The sequence below is a fragment of the Branchiostoma lanceolatum genome, chromosome 16 (assembly GCF_035083965.1).
Source record: "Branchiostoma lanceolatum isolate klBraLanc5 chromosome 16, klBraLanc5.hap2, whole genome shotgun sequence".
NCBI classification, from domain to species: domain Eukaryota; kingdom Metazoa; phylum Chordata; class Leptocardii; order Amphioxiformes; family Branchiostomatidae; genus Branchiostoma; species Branchiostoma lanceolatum.
In genome coordinates, this window is record NC_089737.1 from 14,040,432 (window position 1) to 14,058,277 (window position 17,846).

The 17,846-nt window shown below is 39.2% G+C and overlaps 1 protein-coding gene across 2 annotated transcripts; it reads left to right on the plus strand.

The window, feature by feature from the left end:
• The first annotated feature begins 631 nt into the window (after positions 1-631).
• LOC136422300 (receptor-type tyrosine-protein phosphatase beta-like) lies at positions 632-16,778 on the plus strand. 2 transcript variants are annotated; one of them, XM_066409973.1, is made up of 20 exons: positions 632-962; positions 1,818-2,114; positions 3,411-3,701; positions 4,860-5,147; positions 5,492-5,761; positions 6,015-6,179; positions 7,010-7,238; positions 7,695-7,798; positions 8,205-8,310; positions 8,681-8,788; positions 9,604-9,685; positions 10,234-10,324; positions 10,826-10,902; positions 11,770-11,904; positions 12,645-12,767; positions 13,455-13,606; positions 14,107-14,245; positions 14,796-14,934; positions 15,703-15,732; positions 16,286-16,778. In XM_066409973.1, exons 1-19 carry the CDS (start codon positions 647-649, stop codon positions 15,723-15,725), a joined length of 3,135 nt encoding a protein of 1,044 aa, XP_066266070.1. In that variant the 5' UTR covers positions 632-646; the 3' UTR covers positions 15,726-15,732; positions 16,286-16,778. The 2 variants fall into 2 exon arrangements, with proteins under 2 accessions (XP_066266070.1, XP_066266071.1); XM_066409974.1 differs by lacking the exon at positions 15,703-15,732.
• The last annotated feature ends 1,068 nt before the right edge of the window (positions 16,779-17,846 follow it).

Below are 17,846 nucleotides of genomic sequence, written 5' to 3' on the forward strand. Positions count from 1 at the left end.
GCAGATGACAGTGTAGTCAGTGTAGAGGCAGCAGGAGGACCTCTGACTGCCAGGACAAGTGAGTTCTTCAGGCTGTACTCTACAGCAAACCAGTCTCAAACTTCCTCGCAGCAGATGCCTCACAGGCTAACCTGCATGCATGGCAACTATGATTCAAGATTCAAGCGTCCAGCATCTTCTTTCCCACTGTTGCAGCTTTATTCACATGGTTCTTCTATTTATATGCCCAAAGTCTTGGAATCTCTTGTAAGTCTTTTCTTGCAACTTCTATTCATATTCCCGAAGTCTTGAAATCTCTTGTAAGTCTTCGCTTGGAAGTTCTATTCATATGCCCAAAGTCTTGGAATCTCAAGGTCTTTCTTGCAACTTTTAAGGGACCTTCTGTTCACCTCTCCCCTTCATGGTGGTGATCTTTTGTCCTGAGAAAAAGAAGAGTCTTCTTACAACTGTTGCAGTTTTTAATTTTTTCCAGCTGGGCCAGATGATAAACTTGTGCAATCTTCTTATTCTTACTATTGTTATGATATGACTTCACATTGTCTAATTTTGTTGCATTATGTGCTAACTACACAACTACAAACTGTTTTTTTCCCTTTTTGAGTTACAACATGTACTTAGTAAACATAAAACTCTAAGACTTACAATCATGGCATATTTTCCACATTGTCTAGAACCCAATGCTCCCCGTGATTTTGCTGTGACAAGTACAACCACAGCCAACATTTCTCTGAGCTGGACTGCACCTGTCAGTGACAATGGTGCAGCATTTGCCAAGTACAGAATCACATATTCCAATAAAACAGACAGTTATGAAGTGGAGATCGACAGAAGCTCCACCAGCACCATTCTGACTGATCTGTCCCCTGGCGTTCGGTACACCATCAGTCTTTTTGCTGTCAGTGATGAACCCAATTCTACAGTCAGCCAGCAGGCTGGAGGAATGCCTCTGGATGTCAGGACAAGTGAGTTCTTCAAAATCTTCAGCTCGAGCTAACCCAAAGCCTAACCAGAAAGGATACATGGTCAAAAGCTACTCCTGATGACCGACCAATGTCTTGACATCTAACATTTCCCATCTATGGTGAAGGGTCTCTGGATTTCTCTGTTGATGGACCAATGTCTTGGTCTTCTCAACTACCGTCTCTCATCCTTGGTGCCCATGGTCATTCCATTTTCCTAACCAACATCTTATTGCTCCACCAACATCTTATCTCTCACCCATAAGCATGGTGGTCTATCTGATGATCATCCATGGTCTTGACAGTCCTAATACCTCTTATGTATGGTGAAGGGTTTCTGGTCACTTCAGGATCTGTTAAATCTTCTCACCTGATGTCTGTCATTGATGGTGGAGGCTTTTTGGTCGTAATTACACAGCTTATGGTTATGATTTTTTTATGAATTACAATTAATAATTACATTATATTTTTTGTTCTATTGCAAGTCATGTTCCACTGATAGTGACTGTACTTAAATCTTTACCAGTGGTTCTTGATGATGACTACAGCTGCTGCATTTACCTTTAATTTCATCCAACGTGCATTAACAGTGTCTGAACATACTGTGTCTGAACATGACTTGTATACTAACATGATCATTCTTCTTTCAAGCATCTCTATTGTAACAAACATGTACAGTAATGTATTAACTATTGTATGTTTTCTCTTCAGGAAAAAGCCTCATTTCTTGTATTCACAGAGTAGTACAAATTTGTTCCAAAAGGTGTCTCAGCCCTGAAAGTCAACCTGAATATGACATGTAAAATATATCAGAGGACTAATTTAAAAAATAGTTTGTCATCTTCCCCATACGTATAGTGCCAAACGCCCCACAGAGCTTCACTGGTGAAACTGTAAACACGACCGCCATTGGCCTGAGCTGGGCTGTACCTGACAGTGCCAATGATGCAACATTTGCCAAGTACAGGATCACATACACCCCATCTGGTGGTGCCGAGGAGACTCAAGAGATCACTGACACCGCTGCCATCAGCACCACTTTGGAAGGACTGTCTCCAGGGGTTCTGTACAGCATCAGTTTGAAGACCGTCAGTGATGAACCCAATGTTACAGTCAGTGAAGAAGCAGCGGGAGGACCTGTGACTGTCAGGACAAGTGAGTTCTTCTCCACAACTGATGAATCGATGTCCAATGTCATAATCTTCTCATCTACATGTTGGCACTCTGGTTGATTCTCCTGATTGACCAATGTCTTAACCTTGTCACCTACGTGTAACATCTTCCATCAATGTGCACAATGAGGAGTTCCTGGTTAATTCTTGTGACGGACAGATCATTGTCTTAATCTTCTACATGTAACCAAGTGTCTGTGATCAATGGTGAACAAATGGTGTTGATGGATCAATGTCTTCATCTTCTCATCTAATATCTTACCTCATCCATGATTGTCATAATCTTTGTTCAATCTGTTGCTGGACAAATCACTGTGACTTAATCTTCATCTAACATATTGTTCGTCTATATATGATGGATCTCTTTTGAATTCTGATGATGGACCAATGTCTAAATCTACCAAGTCTAACATTGCTGATCGAGGATGAAGGGCTAGTGATCGACCAATGTCTTATTCTTCTCACCAAACATCATTAATCCACAATAAGGGGTCTCTGGTTAATTCCGATGATGGACCAATGTCTTAATCTATCAAGTATCTAACATTGCTGACCAAAGATGAAGGGCTTTTATGTGATTCTTCTCATGGACCAATGTCTTATTCTTCTCACCTAACATCGTTAATCCAAGATGAGGGTTCTTTCGATTAGTATATTCTGATGATGGACCAATGTCTTAATCTTCTCAATCTCTAACATCGTTGATCCATGATGAATGGAGTTTGGTTAATTCTGTTGTTGGATCAATGTCCTAATCTTTTCACCTTTTCATTTACCATCAATCATTATGATGATCTACCATAGACAATGAGAATTCTCATGATGGACCAATGTCATAATCTTCTCATTTAACATTGCACATCCATGTATGTTAATATTGTTACTTATTAATAAGATCCACCACAATGATCTACCATGATACAAGATAAGGAGTTATTGGTTGATTCTCTTGATGAACCATTGTCTTGATGTTCTAACATCTCACATCCATGATTAGAGGTCTTTGTTTTTTTTTGGTGATGGACAAATGTCTTTTCACCTAAAATTGTTAGCCCATGCATGATAAGGGCAACACTGAAAAAACATGTCACATCCATGATAAAGACCATTGTGCAATCTGCAGTAATCTTCTCATTAAATATGTAGTATTGTTATGTGTTATATAATCAAAGTACTGTAGTTTTGGTTTACTTTAGAAGGGCATCGCATTATGGCATCCTGTCTTTACTGTATGATTATCTACTCTTCACAACTGTGGTGTATTTTCCGAACTGTGCAGATCCAAATGCACCACAGAATTTTGCCATAACAAGCACCAATGAAACCACCATTGGTCTGAGCTGGACTGCACCTGACACTGCCAACAGCGCAACATTTGCCAAGTACAAGATCACGTATACCAATAAAACTGACAGTTATGAAGTGGAGATCAACAGAAGCTTCACCAGTACCATTCTGACTGATCTGTCGCCTGGTGTTCGGTATACGATCAGTTTGGTGTCTGTAAGTCAAGAAGAACATTTCACAGTCAGTGAGGAGGCAATGGGAGGACCTCTGACTGTCAGGACAAGTGAGTTCTTCAGCGAGCTTCAGCCACAGCTAACCCAAATCATCAAATCATTGCATGAAATCTACAACTCTGAGCATCTTTTCTCCTGCAATGAGTGAATTTGTAACCAACAGCAACTGCATTCAGTTGCATGGTGATGTCATGTGAAGATACCGCAATGAGAAGTTGAACAAATGTACTAATTGTGCAATCTTATGTCTGCTTCTACTTTTACATTACAGTAACTGCTGTACATCAAATGTGCAGAACACAAGCTTATCTTTATATCATTATTAATAACCATTAAGCATTAAAAGGTTCAGCTTATAATAAAGGGATGAAATGCAATGATATTAACTTATAGTTTCATTGTAGAACTATTAAGAGCAAAATGAAACATATAAACTGGATAATCTAACTGCAATCATGGCTTGTTAACATATCATGCAATTTCAAGATTCATGTCTTTATTCAATGTAATAAAATAGTAACTGAGTTTGTAATTCATGGTTTAAATACTCAGCTATAACTGCAACAATGTAGCATAGACGGATTCGAAAGTTGATTCAAGGCATGAATTACTAACTTGAATACATCACATAACATTGTATACATATGTAGAGCTTTTGAAGAGCAATAGATGACTTTGGTTTAACTCCTTAGATAGGGCCTTTATTGGAAAGATTCTAGATTGATAGTCAGTTAGTTTTGTACTTTGTTTCAAGTCAACTTTTCTCATGGAAAGCCTTATTGAGGACCAAAAAGACATGGAACAAAACCATCTGTTGCTCTTCTGTGGACAGTTCAGATTTTGTCAATGCAACAAAAATGTCATAGCTTAAGGGGGGCTTTGATAAAGCCTCCATTGGTAATTCAATTGTATTGATTATGCATCATTTGAAATGTGTAATATTGCTATCCTCACATCGCCCAGGAACAATCACATAATCTGTTTGTCCAGTTCTCTTGCAGTGAAAGGTACCAACTGAAGAAATAGCAGTCATCTAAAAAACTGCTCAGTTCTTATTAGAATCTTCAGTGTGTTACAACTTTTGAATTGCTTTTGGTGAATGCCTGATATGAATGATTATTGTTACAATTGGATCAGTTTGCAGTCATTGTCAACATGATTATTTGGAAGTCCTGTGTCTTAACTCTTGCCCTTGTTTTCGTCAACAGAGGCTGACAAGCCAACGGATTTGGTAGAGAGTTCTGTAACCACTACATCTATGACTCTGAATTGGATGAAGCCAGATTCAGGAACTTTCCATGGCTATGAAGTGTCCTACACCAGTGAAGAGACAAGTGTCACAAAAACTATAACTATCAACAATGAGACTGTCACAGAAACCATGCTTTCCAATCTGACAGCAGGAGATCGGTATGATATATCGGTCCTGGCTTTCAGTGGAAGTGGAACTGGAAGTGTTGTCAAGAGTGACAGCGATGACATCCAAGTCAGAACATGTAAGATTAGTGGATTATGTTTTTAAAAGAAACCATGTTTTCAACCAGTGAAAATTTAGCATCTTGTAATATATAATCATTACATGACATTATCTATCAACCTAGTAAAAACAGAACTTATAAATTATAATTATTTATATCTCAGTTTCTATATAATACTACCTTTGAATACATATTTGTATACAATGTGCACTGTAGATGCATTGATTGTTCACTGTTAGCAGTTGCAATTTGCATGGATTTGAATTGATGATTTTGATATTATGCTCCTTCAAGATTGGGTTACCCAAATAGTACATACACTGTAACTAATGTAACATGATTGTATAATTCATTTATTTCAGACCCAGAGCAACCTGTTGCCTTAGGATGTACTCCAATCACAAGGGAACTTCAAATTGATCTGAACTGGTCAAGACCAGAGGGAGTTGTGGATCGTTACGAGGTGAATGTGACACAAGATGGAAATGATGTTAGGATCATTCCCGCAGAAGGACAAACAGCCCAAGTGAAGACGTTGGAGGCTGACAAGAACTATATCTTTTATGTGGTTACCATCAGTGGGCAACGACGCAGTGCAGAGGCCTCTGCCACTTGTAAAACCGACAAAGCAGGTATGGAATCCTTACCTTTTTCCCTTTTTTATTTGTACCGGTCACTTGTTTTGTTACTAATTTATGTGCAGACTGACGATAATCTGATTGCTATTGGGCTTGGCAGTAGAAAAGAAGAAGAATCTGATACATGTAGCTTTTACACATGACATACAGAATTTCCAAGTTGGTACATAATGATGGCATTTGAAGTTACTGTGTAATTGAACATATAATGTCAAGAATTAATGAACAATTGTTTCACTTGTTCCAGCTCCACCCAATGTTACAAACCCAAATGTGACCGTCGCCCCACCAATCAAACCACCCAGCACTTCCTCCTTTACTGTCACTGTGGACCCCGGTGTCTTCGATAAAAGTAATGGGGATCTAAAGGTGTATAATGTTCTAGTCCAGGAGTACAATGAAGATGAGTCAAGTAAGTTTTTTATTGATTGACTGTGTGATCGTGATGATTATGATCATGGTAGTGTTTGTTCTGATAAAAAGTCTTGAATGACAATGAAACATAATCCAATTCTTATCTTAACAGATGTTAGATATATAATCTATGAAATAATTGATCTGAAATATTTCTGTAAAAGAATTACCTTTAAGTTAACTTTGTATCTTTAAAGTTAAAGGGACTTCAGCATGTTAATAATTTGCCTTTAAATGTCTGGTATTGTCTTTTGTGTGTTCTCACAAACGGCTTTGTTTAATTGTGCTTATTTTCTTTAAATATTTTTTTCATTTCTTGATATTCTAAGGGTGAGTGATAGAGAGCTATCATGGTATTGATGACCATATAATCATGACACCTTCACAGATTCCAGGGTTTTGCACTCTTCTATGAAATCATGTGATATTGAACATATATTATCATATAGGTAGATATTGTCCCGAAAAGCAGGTCTGTAAACTTTGTATGGACCTGCGGGTCTGTAAACTTCGTACGGACCCGGTGTTCGAACGTTAGCATTAAATGACAGGGGTTTTTGTTTTTATATCACAAATACTACACAAATCAAATACAACACAAAGTACTACTTACTACTATATGGACAATGGCTATATGATGATAACGTCAATGACCCGCTTTCCTTCGGTCTATACGGTGTGATAAGTCATGGTCGTTTCTATGTTTCTATAACCACCTCATAAAGTGCCTCGGTCGCTTTGCGGTGGTTACAGGAACGACCATGCCTTATCACACCGTATAGACCTCAGGGCGGGTCATTAATCCTATATCATAAAATTTTATTACAGCAACTGACATTGCGCCTGGTGGTAACCTTCTGAGCTGGTTCCAAATAAGAAACCCTAATGCTGATGCTAGCCTGCGGTACAATTTCTACAAGACTGCAGAATATGTGCCACCCGTGAGCAACCGCCGTCGACGCAGCACTCAAGACATTCCCGTAGGGGCAGATTCCTCCTGTGTGACCAACGAAACCGCATACTGCAATGGTCCGTTGAAGCCTAATACCCAGTATAGGTAGGTACTTCATACATTGTATCAATTTGAAATTGACAATTGATGTGGCAATCACCATTGTCCAGTTCCCTAGAAATAAAAGATATTTGAAGATAATATCCAACTGTACAGCCATTGGGCCACAAAGTTGTGCAAATACAACATTGTATAGTAGGGGGCTAGTCCGCTGGTATGTTTGTTCAACTGCCGTGGTCTTCCTCATAATTTTGCCAAACATAGAAAGCAGAATGTATACCACCTTTAAACTTAAAAAGTCTTTGACCCAGCCGGGTTTTGAACCCAAGACCTCCTGAATGCAAACACCTTACTCACTACATGTGGGCTATTACATCAATTCAGTTCCTTTGTAAGCCTTATCTATACTGTGTGTTCGACCTTTGTGCCTATTGAGCATCATTTCTGGAAGAATAATGTTGACAATAAGTTCAAACAATGGAACCTGCATGTCTTTAACAGGTACAGAATTCAAGGCTGCACCCAACCCTGTGCAAACAATCCTTGCAACTCGGAGGACCTGTATTACTGCACAGAAACACCAGTGTCACAGCCCATAAAAACAGGTGACAACATCGTAACTCGTAATATTTTTAGTCATAGACATCATTTAGTCGTACCATGATTATACTTGAAGGTGTGAAAACATAAATTGTCATAATATTAGCACAAGATATGCATAATATTTCCATGTGCTCTGTACTTTGGATACAGCGATTGGGGAATTGTAACCTAAGTGCCTCAGGAAGGAGCCTGCTTTATATACTTTGTTGATCTCCAGTTTGAAAATATTCAAAACATTCCAGCTCTGGACGAATGTCAGACTCTACAAATTCATTCCCTAGGAAATTCATATTTGAATACACCTCATGGGTGGTCCAGATATATTATGATCATAGCTTTCTTGCAATATATATAGAACAGTCCGAGTAGCTGTTGCTGACAGGGTCATGTTTTGTTTTTGATATGCAGCTGAAGAATCATCAAACTTGGGTGCAATCATCGGTGGAGCTGTAGCAGCAGCGGCTGCCATTGGCGTCGTCGCTTTTGCAATCTTCTGGGTCAGGAGGAAAAAGAAGTAAGACTTTTGGTGTATCAGTGACATTTTTACCATGATCGTTTTTTTCCCCTCTCGATTCTTTCAGTTTTTAACTTGTAATGTCAAACAAATCAAAGACCAAGTAAGATATTTCTGATGTGTGAGTTAAGTTTTCTCTGAATTTCTATATTATCAATCATATCATTTGTATTGTCTCTTATCATTTTTAATGTTAGTCAAAACCAGAACTGGTGAGATTATGAAACTTAGAATGTAATGGAAAGATTGCTAACAATTCAAATCAATGGTGAAAGAATGGCTTGTATGAAAAAAGAATTCAATTTTGATGATATAAGCTGGATAATCCTTTGATATATGTAGGTTCACTAATGCACTGTGTCTGTTTTAGGGGCCAGCCATCCCCCAATGGAAATGTCCGTGGGGGCCATGACAACCGTTCCTTTAGGATGGATGAGTACAGCACTAGTCAGCCCAAGGTCCCGAGGGTGCTGAACAAGTAAGTCAACTTGTAGTAGTCAAAGCGTTCAGTTTATGTCACAGTAGCACTACATTAGACCGGTGCAATGGCCTAGTTGGTAGAGTGCTCGCCTTGCGCACGGTAGGTCGTGAGTTCGAACCCCGGCCGGGTCATACCAAAGACTATAAAAATGGTACATACTGCTTTCTCTGCTTAGCACTCAGCATTTGGGAAAGAGTATGGAAGTTAAACACACATCACTACCAGCGGACCAGCGGAACATCCCCCTGCTGTAGTGACTTGCACAAATGTGTGTGGCCCAAGGGCTATAGAAATGGAGATGGGCGCCACCCCTATGCGTCTTTTCAAGACGCCCGGGTCACTTTAACTTTAGCACTACATGAAAATGTGCCAGACAGTGTAGAAATCACAATCATTGCAGTATCAGCAATTCAGAGATCACGATCAGGATCTCTGTCAGTACAATCAAAGATTTTGCCAGTGTGCAATGGGTTATTCTACTGGTACAATTGCAATTTTACCAAACTGAGAAGAAACCCAATCAGAGTCGCTACAAATTAGAAAGGCAACTTTTGCAAGAATAGATGAAAATGAAATAAATGTTACATGTAGTATAGTTCATTTCCTATCCCTCTCCATACAAAAAATGGACTTTTCCAACATCACCACCATACAAAATATGGACCATTCCAAGAATGCAAAAATGTGAAATCCTTGCAGTCCCTATAGGGAATAAAACATGCTCAATAGATCAGTAGAAAGTTTTTCAGCACCAAGGATAGATTCTAAGTCTAAGTCAACAACCCTAACTTCAGAACGTTTCCTCTCCTCAGACCACTAAAGCTGACAGACTTTGTGAGGTACCACAATGACATGAGCAGGGACTCAGAGTACCAGTACTCAGAGGAATATGAGGTAAGAATTTCTAAATATCTTTTATTATTATATAATAATTTATGTATTTATGTACAATATCTTTTATGATACATGTAATTGACAATGTATGTCTTTATGTTTTCTGCAACTTGTGCCTGCTGTGTTGACTATCTAATACAATGTCTGAAATTACAAACCTTACTACTTCATCAGAGCTTGAATTTGAAATCATATTTGCTAACTTAATAATAACCCTTTACAAATATCCAGGTGCATCAGTGCATCCATAGTTAAAAGTTATTCACACTGCACTATTTTTGTTGTTGCACAAAAGTGCTTAATATGTTTCTAATATTTTGAATTGAGTTGAACTGTTTCAAGCCCTGGCAATTTTGTAAAGGCTGAATAAAGCGTTTTAAACGGGAACCATGCGGCTCTGGTTGTGTCACTGAAGGACGATTGCGGTGCAAAAGATGTCGGTTAGCTTGAGTGCCTCCTTCTCCAATCCCTGTTTCAAGCCCTGGCAATAGTTGTTAGCCCTGACATTTGTATTTTGATGTTGACATGTTTTTTTTTGTACTCTGCAGAAACTAAAGCATGTTGGCACAGAGCAGGCTCGTAATGCGGCCTCGCTGCCTGAGAACGTGGGCAAGAACCGCTACACAAACATCCTGCCATGTATGTACAGGGTCCATTGTGTTCAATGTTACTTGCTTTATGGTTGTGACTTCTTCAGGGGAAATGTGTAAGTCAGTATGCTAGGTTTATGATAAATTGGGGACAGTTTGTAAGAACTGTAATCGTTGTGTCATACAAAACTCTTGGGACAGAAAAGGCTGTACAAAATTCTAATAGAAGGTGAATTCTGTCATAATATCTTAACTGAGAATCATAAAATATATGATTGCTCCAAAGTTAGAGGGCTCTGCCTTTGAGCTGTTGCAAAAAATGTGTTGCTACAGTGAATTAGGTCAGCATAATGTTCACATAAGATCACCATGCTCAATGTATTCGGTTAGAAATGTGAATTGTATGTTAATTTTATAAATTTGTAAATGTTGACAAAACAAAATCAGTGTTTTTTGTCTTAAATCAATGCCACATCTCCTTGCATGCATGGTTTGAAAACTGCATCATCAATTTGGAATATTTACAGAAATGGTGATGTAATTTTTACAGATGACAACACGAGGACCAAGCTGGCTGCTATTGATGACGTGGAGGGATCCGACTACATCAATGCCTGCTACATGCCTGTAAGTCATCCTAATCTATAACACAGTAATTACCTGATAATCAGAGATTCAGATTCAGCTTTATTCTGATTGGCATTGCATGTGACATTAATATAAAAAAAAGATATCCACATGAATTGCGCCAATACTTACATAGCTTGCCATTGACTTAACAGTTACAAAAGATCGCTTAAACATACAGTAAATACGTGCGTCATGATTCCTAATTCATGGACATTAATACATAATGACATACGGTTTAAAAATTCTAACAACGTCAAGATGAAGGGTTGCTAAGATACAAGTAACAGCCAATACTGACTGGTTTTAAAAGAAACTTCACCGCCCATTGGACTACTGACCGCCACAAAGGATCCATCAACTGACATTACTCATTTACTGTAGAACAGATGTAGAGATCGGGGTGCAAATGAAAGTTCATGTCTTCTGGTTTTACTACTTGTTGCTCGGTAGCGACCCTCGCGACGAAGACAGTAAGAATTGACCTGAGGTGGGACAAACAGCCACCATAGTCCAGTGCTTAATGGCCCTGCCTTTTCAACTAGAGCTCGGATCCCGGCTTTTGTTACTCACATGACATGCATGCTTCAGGAAAGGGTCACAGTCCTTAGGATTTGGCATTACGCCATTGTCCACTGTTCATTCTGCTTGCTTGTAACTTGTCCAAGTGTGATCCAGTTTGAAAGCTGTGTATGTTTTGGAAGCTCAGGTATATAAAATAGATCTGATCAGCATTTAAAGGGTTAGATGGAGCCTGTTGCTGATGGTATTGCATGGAATATGTTGGTAGGTAAAACTCTTTGAATTAAGAGTCATTTTGTATTTTCGGCAGCCTTTTTCACAACTGTTGCCTTCCTACCCCTCCAGGGCTACAGCTCCAAGCGGGAGTTCATCGCGTCGCAGGGCCCGCTGCCGGGAACCAAGGATGACTTCTGGCGGATGGTGTGGGAACAGAACACCTCCATCATCGTCATGGTGACGCAGTGTGTGGAGAAGGGCAGGGTATGCAAACTTCTACACTATTACTGTCAGTTCATCACCACGGACATCAACAACTTGAAGATAATGGGAATTTACAGATACAGTAGTGTATTGTGTGGAGAAGGGCAGGATACGCAAACAGCTTTAGTCACTTTGCTATAGATACATGAATAAACTATAATGATATAATCAGCACCAAGGACATCAACACTCTCCGTCATTTAACTTTTTTTCTTTTTCTTTCTTTTTTCTTTTTCATAAACAAATGAAAACAGAAATTGCAAAATACATAATGCCTCCCTCTGCATTTAACAACTGAACAGGAAATAGATAAATATCATTCTTAGCAAAAAGCTGTAACTGCAGATACAGAAGCAGCAACAGTCACTTCACTATAACCATCAGTTCAACACCAAGGACATCAACATTTTTTTCAGATACTATAAATTCATTCTATGTTCACAGGGACTTCATTAGATGGAGAAAGGAGTCCTTGGTGGTGTTTTTATTGTGCAGTTGAAACAATTCTGTAATACTATAATGGAACAATGGAAACAGATGTGTGGGGTAATGATTTTTGGGTAGAGACTTCACCAAAAGAATGTAGCCACTACTATAACAAAAAATTTAAGTTGATGTCCTTGGTGCTGCAAGAGGTGCATGTTTGAGGCTGTCTCAATGATATAATTGTAGATTTGGACCATGACTGTATAAGAGTTAAGTTACAAACTAATGTAAATTATTAAATGTTCTTATTGCAGGTGAAGTGTGACCACTACTGGCCCTACGACAACGAGCCAGTCTACTACGGTGACATCATCGTCCACATGGTGAGCGAGTCTGTCCTGCCAGAGTGGACCATCCGGGACTTCACCCTGCAACATGTAAGTCTGCTACAGTATGGGGGATGTGGGATTCAATCTGAGGGATGGTACTGTTTACAGTGTGTGTGTGTTGGCAGAGGGTGGATGCTATGTACTGTAGCATGCTAATAGCAAGCTGTTTTGGAGATGTCGAGTCAGTGCTGCCAGAATGGACCATCAGGGACTGATTTCAAGTCTGATTTGGTATGAAGGAGGTTGGATTTGATGGAAGTAGTAATGGTTTATTGATTAATTCACACTTACACCTCGCAACAATGGTACTGTTTACATTGTGTGTATGGGGGGGAAAGCAATGTACAGTGTACTGTAGCATGCTGATAGCGGCTGTTTTGGAGGTGTTGCTTTCTGTTCCCAATGCTCTATGAAGTATATAATATTTGGGTTACAGTAGTTATGTGTACATATCATGTATGTGCACCTATTGTACAGATAAAGACAGTAGATACATTTTACTGCAATGCCTCTAAACTGTGAGCAATACAAGAACCATTGAATCATACAATATTCACATGTGTATGTACAGTAGTCAGATTTTTTCTTTTCCTGTGCTGTGCAGATAATCAGACTACTGTCTCAGTGATAATTATTGCAGTGATCACTAAGTCTCACGCTACAAAAGGCAGCTGTCAAACACAACATTGTTGTAACACAATCATTTACAAGACATGTATTTTCCTTCTTTACCAGGGCAATGAGACGAGGACCGTGCGCCACCTGAACTTCACGGTGTGGCCGGACCACGGTGTTCCCGACACAACCATCTCCCTGCTGAAGTTTGTGCGGACTGTTCGGGGGCTGATTCCACCGGACAACAAGAACCCTGTCATTGTGCACTGCAGGTAAACAGACTTGTTTGTTTATTTTGCATAACTGGTAAGCCACCTTTGAATATATTACACACCAGTTTTGTACAGTATGTACAAGCCATGTAAGACCAGTCTGATAGATTTGATCCACTCACATCATGGAGGACCTTGGTACTCTTTTTGGTAAGTGTGTAGCTTGTGCACAACAACAGTTACTGTACATGACAGTAGTTTCTACATTTGTGTACATTTGTACTCCTGGTCACATGTAAATGCAGACCGATTTCCTAGAATAACTAATTCTACCTTAAAGTTTTGTTAACTGTAGTCACCGTGTCTTATGCTTTAAAAATGTATAATATAGTCTCCGCTGCACTAGTGTGGGCCGGACCAGTACATGTACCTTCATTGCACTGGACTGACTGCTAAATCTGCCTTTTGTTATCTTTAGTCTTATAATTTAAAAGTAAAAAACTTAGTGGTAAGTGAAGCTAAATTAAGGTCTTTGGTCTCACACCAATGTTCCTCCCCAGTGCCGGTGTGGGCCGTACGGGGACCTTCATCGCGCTGGACCGGCTCCTCCAGGACATCGAGGACGGTCATGACACGGTGGACATCTTCGGCATCGTGTCTGAGATGAGGAAACACAGAGTCTTCATGGTGCAGACTGAGGTCAGTACTGCTACATACTTTAGCCATCAAGATATTTTCTATAGGCCTACATGTACATATAGAAACTGTATCCATCTGTAGAGTCTGACATCTCTGAGATTGTGTCTGAGATGAAAAGACACAGGGTCTTCATGGTGCAGTCTGAAGTTATTATGGCTGCATATTTTAAATGTTGGGATTTGCCACATTTCCAGAAGGATTAAAATGACAAGTGACTATCACCTTTTCAAGATGTCAGCCTGGAGAACAGACTGTAACGTTTGATCCACTTCATCCTATCGAAAGGAAAGGTATAATTGTGGGCCACCTAGCAGCTTGCCTTGCTACTGCAGCAGAACTCCTGTTCTTGACAAGCTATGGTCACTATGTTCTTGACAAGCTATGGGATTGGGAAAAAGCAACAAAAGTTTGGACCCTCTAGTAGCTGTCTTTGGAAATGCAGGGGAATTTTAGTTGCCGACTATGAAACAGGATAAGTCCAGAAGAGGGATGAATGAATCGCTGTGAATCTTCCAGTCAATATTTTGTTGTATTGCCCCCTCCCCCACAGGCCCAGTACATCTTCATCCACCAGGCTGTTACAGATGTCCTGCAGGGCAAGGACAAGGAGCCAGAGGGCGCTGCTGCTGCTCCAGAGGAACCTTTGTACGAAAATGTCAACATGGGCAAGTTTGCTCCTGAGAACGAAGGTTAGTGTGACATAAATCAAACTGTGCTTAAGGTTACCCACAATTTTTTAAAATGTAACTTCTATGTATCAGTAAGTTGAATAATATCACATCATACAACGCATCATTTGATGGCACGCCAGAGTTATGTTAATTTCAGTATCAGTAAGACTCCTTCCAGTACAGTTCTTAGTTTCTTTACTTCACGAAATGCAACCTCAGAGTCTGTACATTAGGTAAACAACTAATAGATATCTCATCATACACTATAATTACATACTCACTTTATGGCATTGTAGGATATATAGTGCGACTCCTTTAGTTTCCCTCCTGTTTTCTTGATTTTGAATGACATATTTGTATTACAAGCCTGAAAATGGTTAAACCATACCATTTTAGACATAAGCAGAGAATGCATGCAGGAAATTTGTATAAAGAATCTAAGTTTGCCTTAAATTTTTCATGCAGCCATTTACATGTCTCTACCAAACCACCATGGCATGAGACCGAATACCATCTGAGTATGTGCAGTTGTATATAATTGCTGTTGGTAGTAGTTTTTGATATGATCTTCCTCCCTCAATCTTTCATCCTACACCATTGTGCAATATGATGTCTCCTTTCTCTTTACTTTCTCTGACCTATGACCTTTTGCTTGACCTGACCTTTGGCCTGACCTCTGATACTTCTGGCTTTGGAACTGGGTGTGGCTTGTGACCTTTGTCTCATCTGCTGTTCCTGACCTTGACCCCTTTGCTGACCTTTGCTGTTGACCCCTGCAATGCGCAGCTGTTCCAGTGCTGTATGTATGAAACCCAGGTATGCAACTTCCTTCAGTCTTTCAGTCACTTGCAAACTCCTTAACCTCTTCCCTACTGCTTAACCCCATTGCCAATACAATTTTGGTTCAAAAATGGCTAATCCTAGCTGGGAGAAGGTTAAGATTGACATTTGACTCATCCTTTACTTCATCTTTTTGGGAATTCTTTGCTTGTGCTACTTGTGAGGGCAGCTTGTTTTCGTATTACACAACAATCATGGAAATTTTCATTTCAGCATGTAGTCATTTACAGTCAAACCTGGCCTATCGACAGGCAACCACCTTCATTCATCTGTCACATTAAAACAGTCCCATCCAATTTTACTCAGCTAAGACCCTTGTCTTGAGCAACCACCCCTTTTACCAACCATTTCCCTCAGTCTCTTGAGTGGATGTTCAGACCAAGTTTGGCTGTATGTTGCATTCATGATTCAAACATGTTAGATAGTTTATAAGATATTATAAGGAGATTCTTTTTACACAACCAGGTAATCTCACCTGCTAATGTTTTAATTTAGGTAGTTTCTAAATTTCATCTCTCTCCATTTACAGTTTCTGACACCGACATGTGAGCATCCCAACAGCTCAACCTGCGGACAACGTTTACAGAGGAGAACAGCGGGAACATTTGGAGGTGGCAAAGACAATCATGAAGATTTTTGGCAACACCTCGGGAGTGTAGCCATCTGAGTTAGATTAGATGGTGCTTGAAGAAATTAGTATCACAGAAACGTGATTGAAGAACTCGATTATATTTGAGATCATTAGAGAATCTAAAATATATAGCTGTGCCTTATGAGATGAAAGCAATCACTAGAGTTGGTATTTTTATCCTAGAATCCTCTCCAATTTATTCTACTGCACCTAATATATCAGATTCTATAAAGTATCCTATGCAATTAGTAAACTCCCAGCCCTTAAAAGTGTTCACAAGGGAGTGACCAAATTCTGCAAACCGCACAGTAGTAGGGGTAGTTATTGTAGTCAATATAGATAAGGCCGCATTATAATCTAGTTTGATGGTTCTTGGATAATACAAAAATATGCCTTATTTAATTAGCTATAAAAATGTCATGAAAACAAAGCTTGAGGATCAGGTTTATGCCTCAAGTTGGTGCACTTAGTTTTATGGAGTGAATACACTGTTATTATTTCCTGCCTGCCCTCAGCTTTTATGATGTCTGCCTGCCATAGTATCACCTTGAAATTTCCAAGAACCAGGGAAATAAATTGCTGTGGCCTTCAAGTAAGACTTATTGCAATATTAGGGGCCATCTTGTAGCCTAAGTGTCTTTTCTGAATAATCAACGGTGCTGGCCACCTTGCAAAGTCAATGAAAGTAAATGCCTCCAATTTTCAATGGGACCAACCCTTAGATACAGTGCCTATTTTTAACCTTTAGACTGCTAAGGTAGCTGTTTGGCACCAAGTTTGTATGGATTATGGGGTTAGGCAGCAGGGAGAAGGTTAAGATCTATACTATCTGCAGCTATGGCTTCTTCTGCTCCTAGCCTTACTGTTAAATATTGATGCAGTCACTTTGTTTATATTAAGTATTATCAGTATACAGCTGTATATTTAAATTTACATAAAGTAGATGATATGAAGAAGCATGTATTATGAATAAGTGGGGTAGGAGGAATAGTGAAGACGACAACTTTGAGGACAGTGTCTTTAAGGTTAAATTGATTCATTGAGGGTGGTTTGTATTTGAGATTTAAGTATCCAGAAACATGCTTAAGATTTTCTATTATCTGAAGGCCCACAGTAACAAGCTTTTGGATAGAGAAGAACAGATACTATTTTGAGCAGCTACATGCTTTTAGAGAGCTGAGTTACTAGTTTCAAGAACTTTATGAAAATGTGTTCTTGAGCAAAATCACAGTTGTAATATTCATTTAGGATGGTGGTTACGAAAAATAATTGATGATTGTCATCGTTATGACAATTGGGAAAAATCTATTTGTTGTATTTTGCTAAAAATGTTGTTTCTGTCAGATCCTAAATGGCTATTAAGAAAAGTTAATCTTACACATGATCTGCATTAAAAGCTTTTAACTTGCCGCTTATTCTGGTAAATGTACGTAGTTGTATTACTGGTAGGACTGGCTAT

What these genes read in the sequence shown, in the direction of transcription:
- LOC136422300 (XM_066409973.1), top strand. Translation starts at nt 647, where the DNA reads ATGGCATATTTTCCACATTGTCTAGAACCCAATGCTCCCCGTGATTTT. An exon ending in TTGTAAAACCGACAAAGCAG is followed by an intron (nt 5,762 to 6,014) that starts GTATGGAATCCT and finishes CACTTGTTCCAG; the next exon opens with CTCCACCCAATGTTACAAAC. An exon ending in TCAATGCCTGCTACATGCCT is followed by an intron (nt 10,903 to 11,769) that starts GTAAGTCATCCT and finishes CTACCCCTCCAG; the next exon opens with GGCTACAGCTCCAAGCGGGA.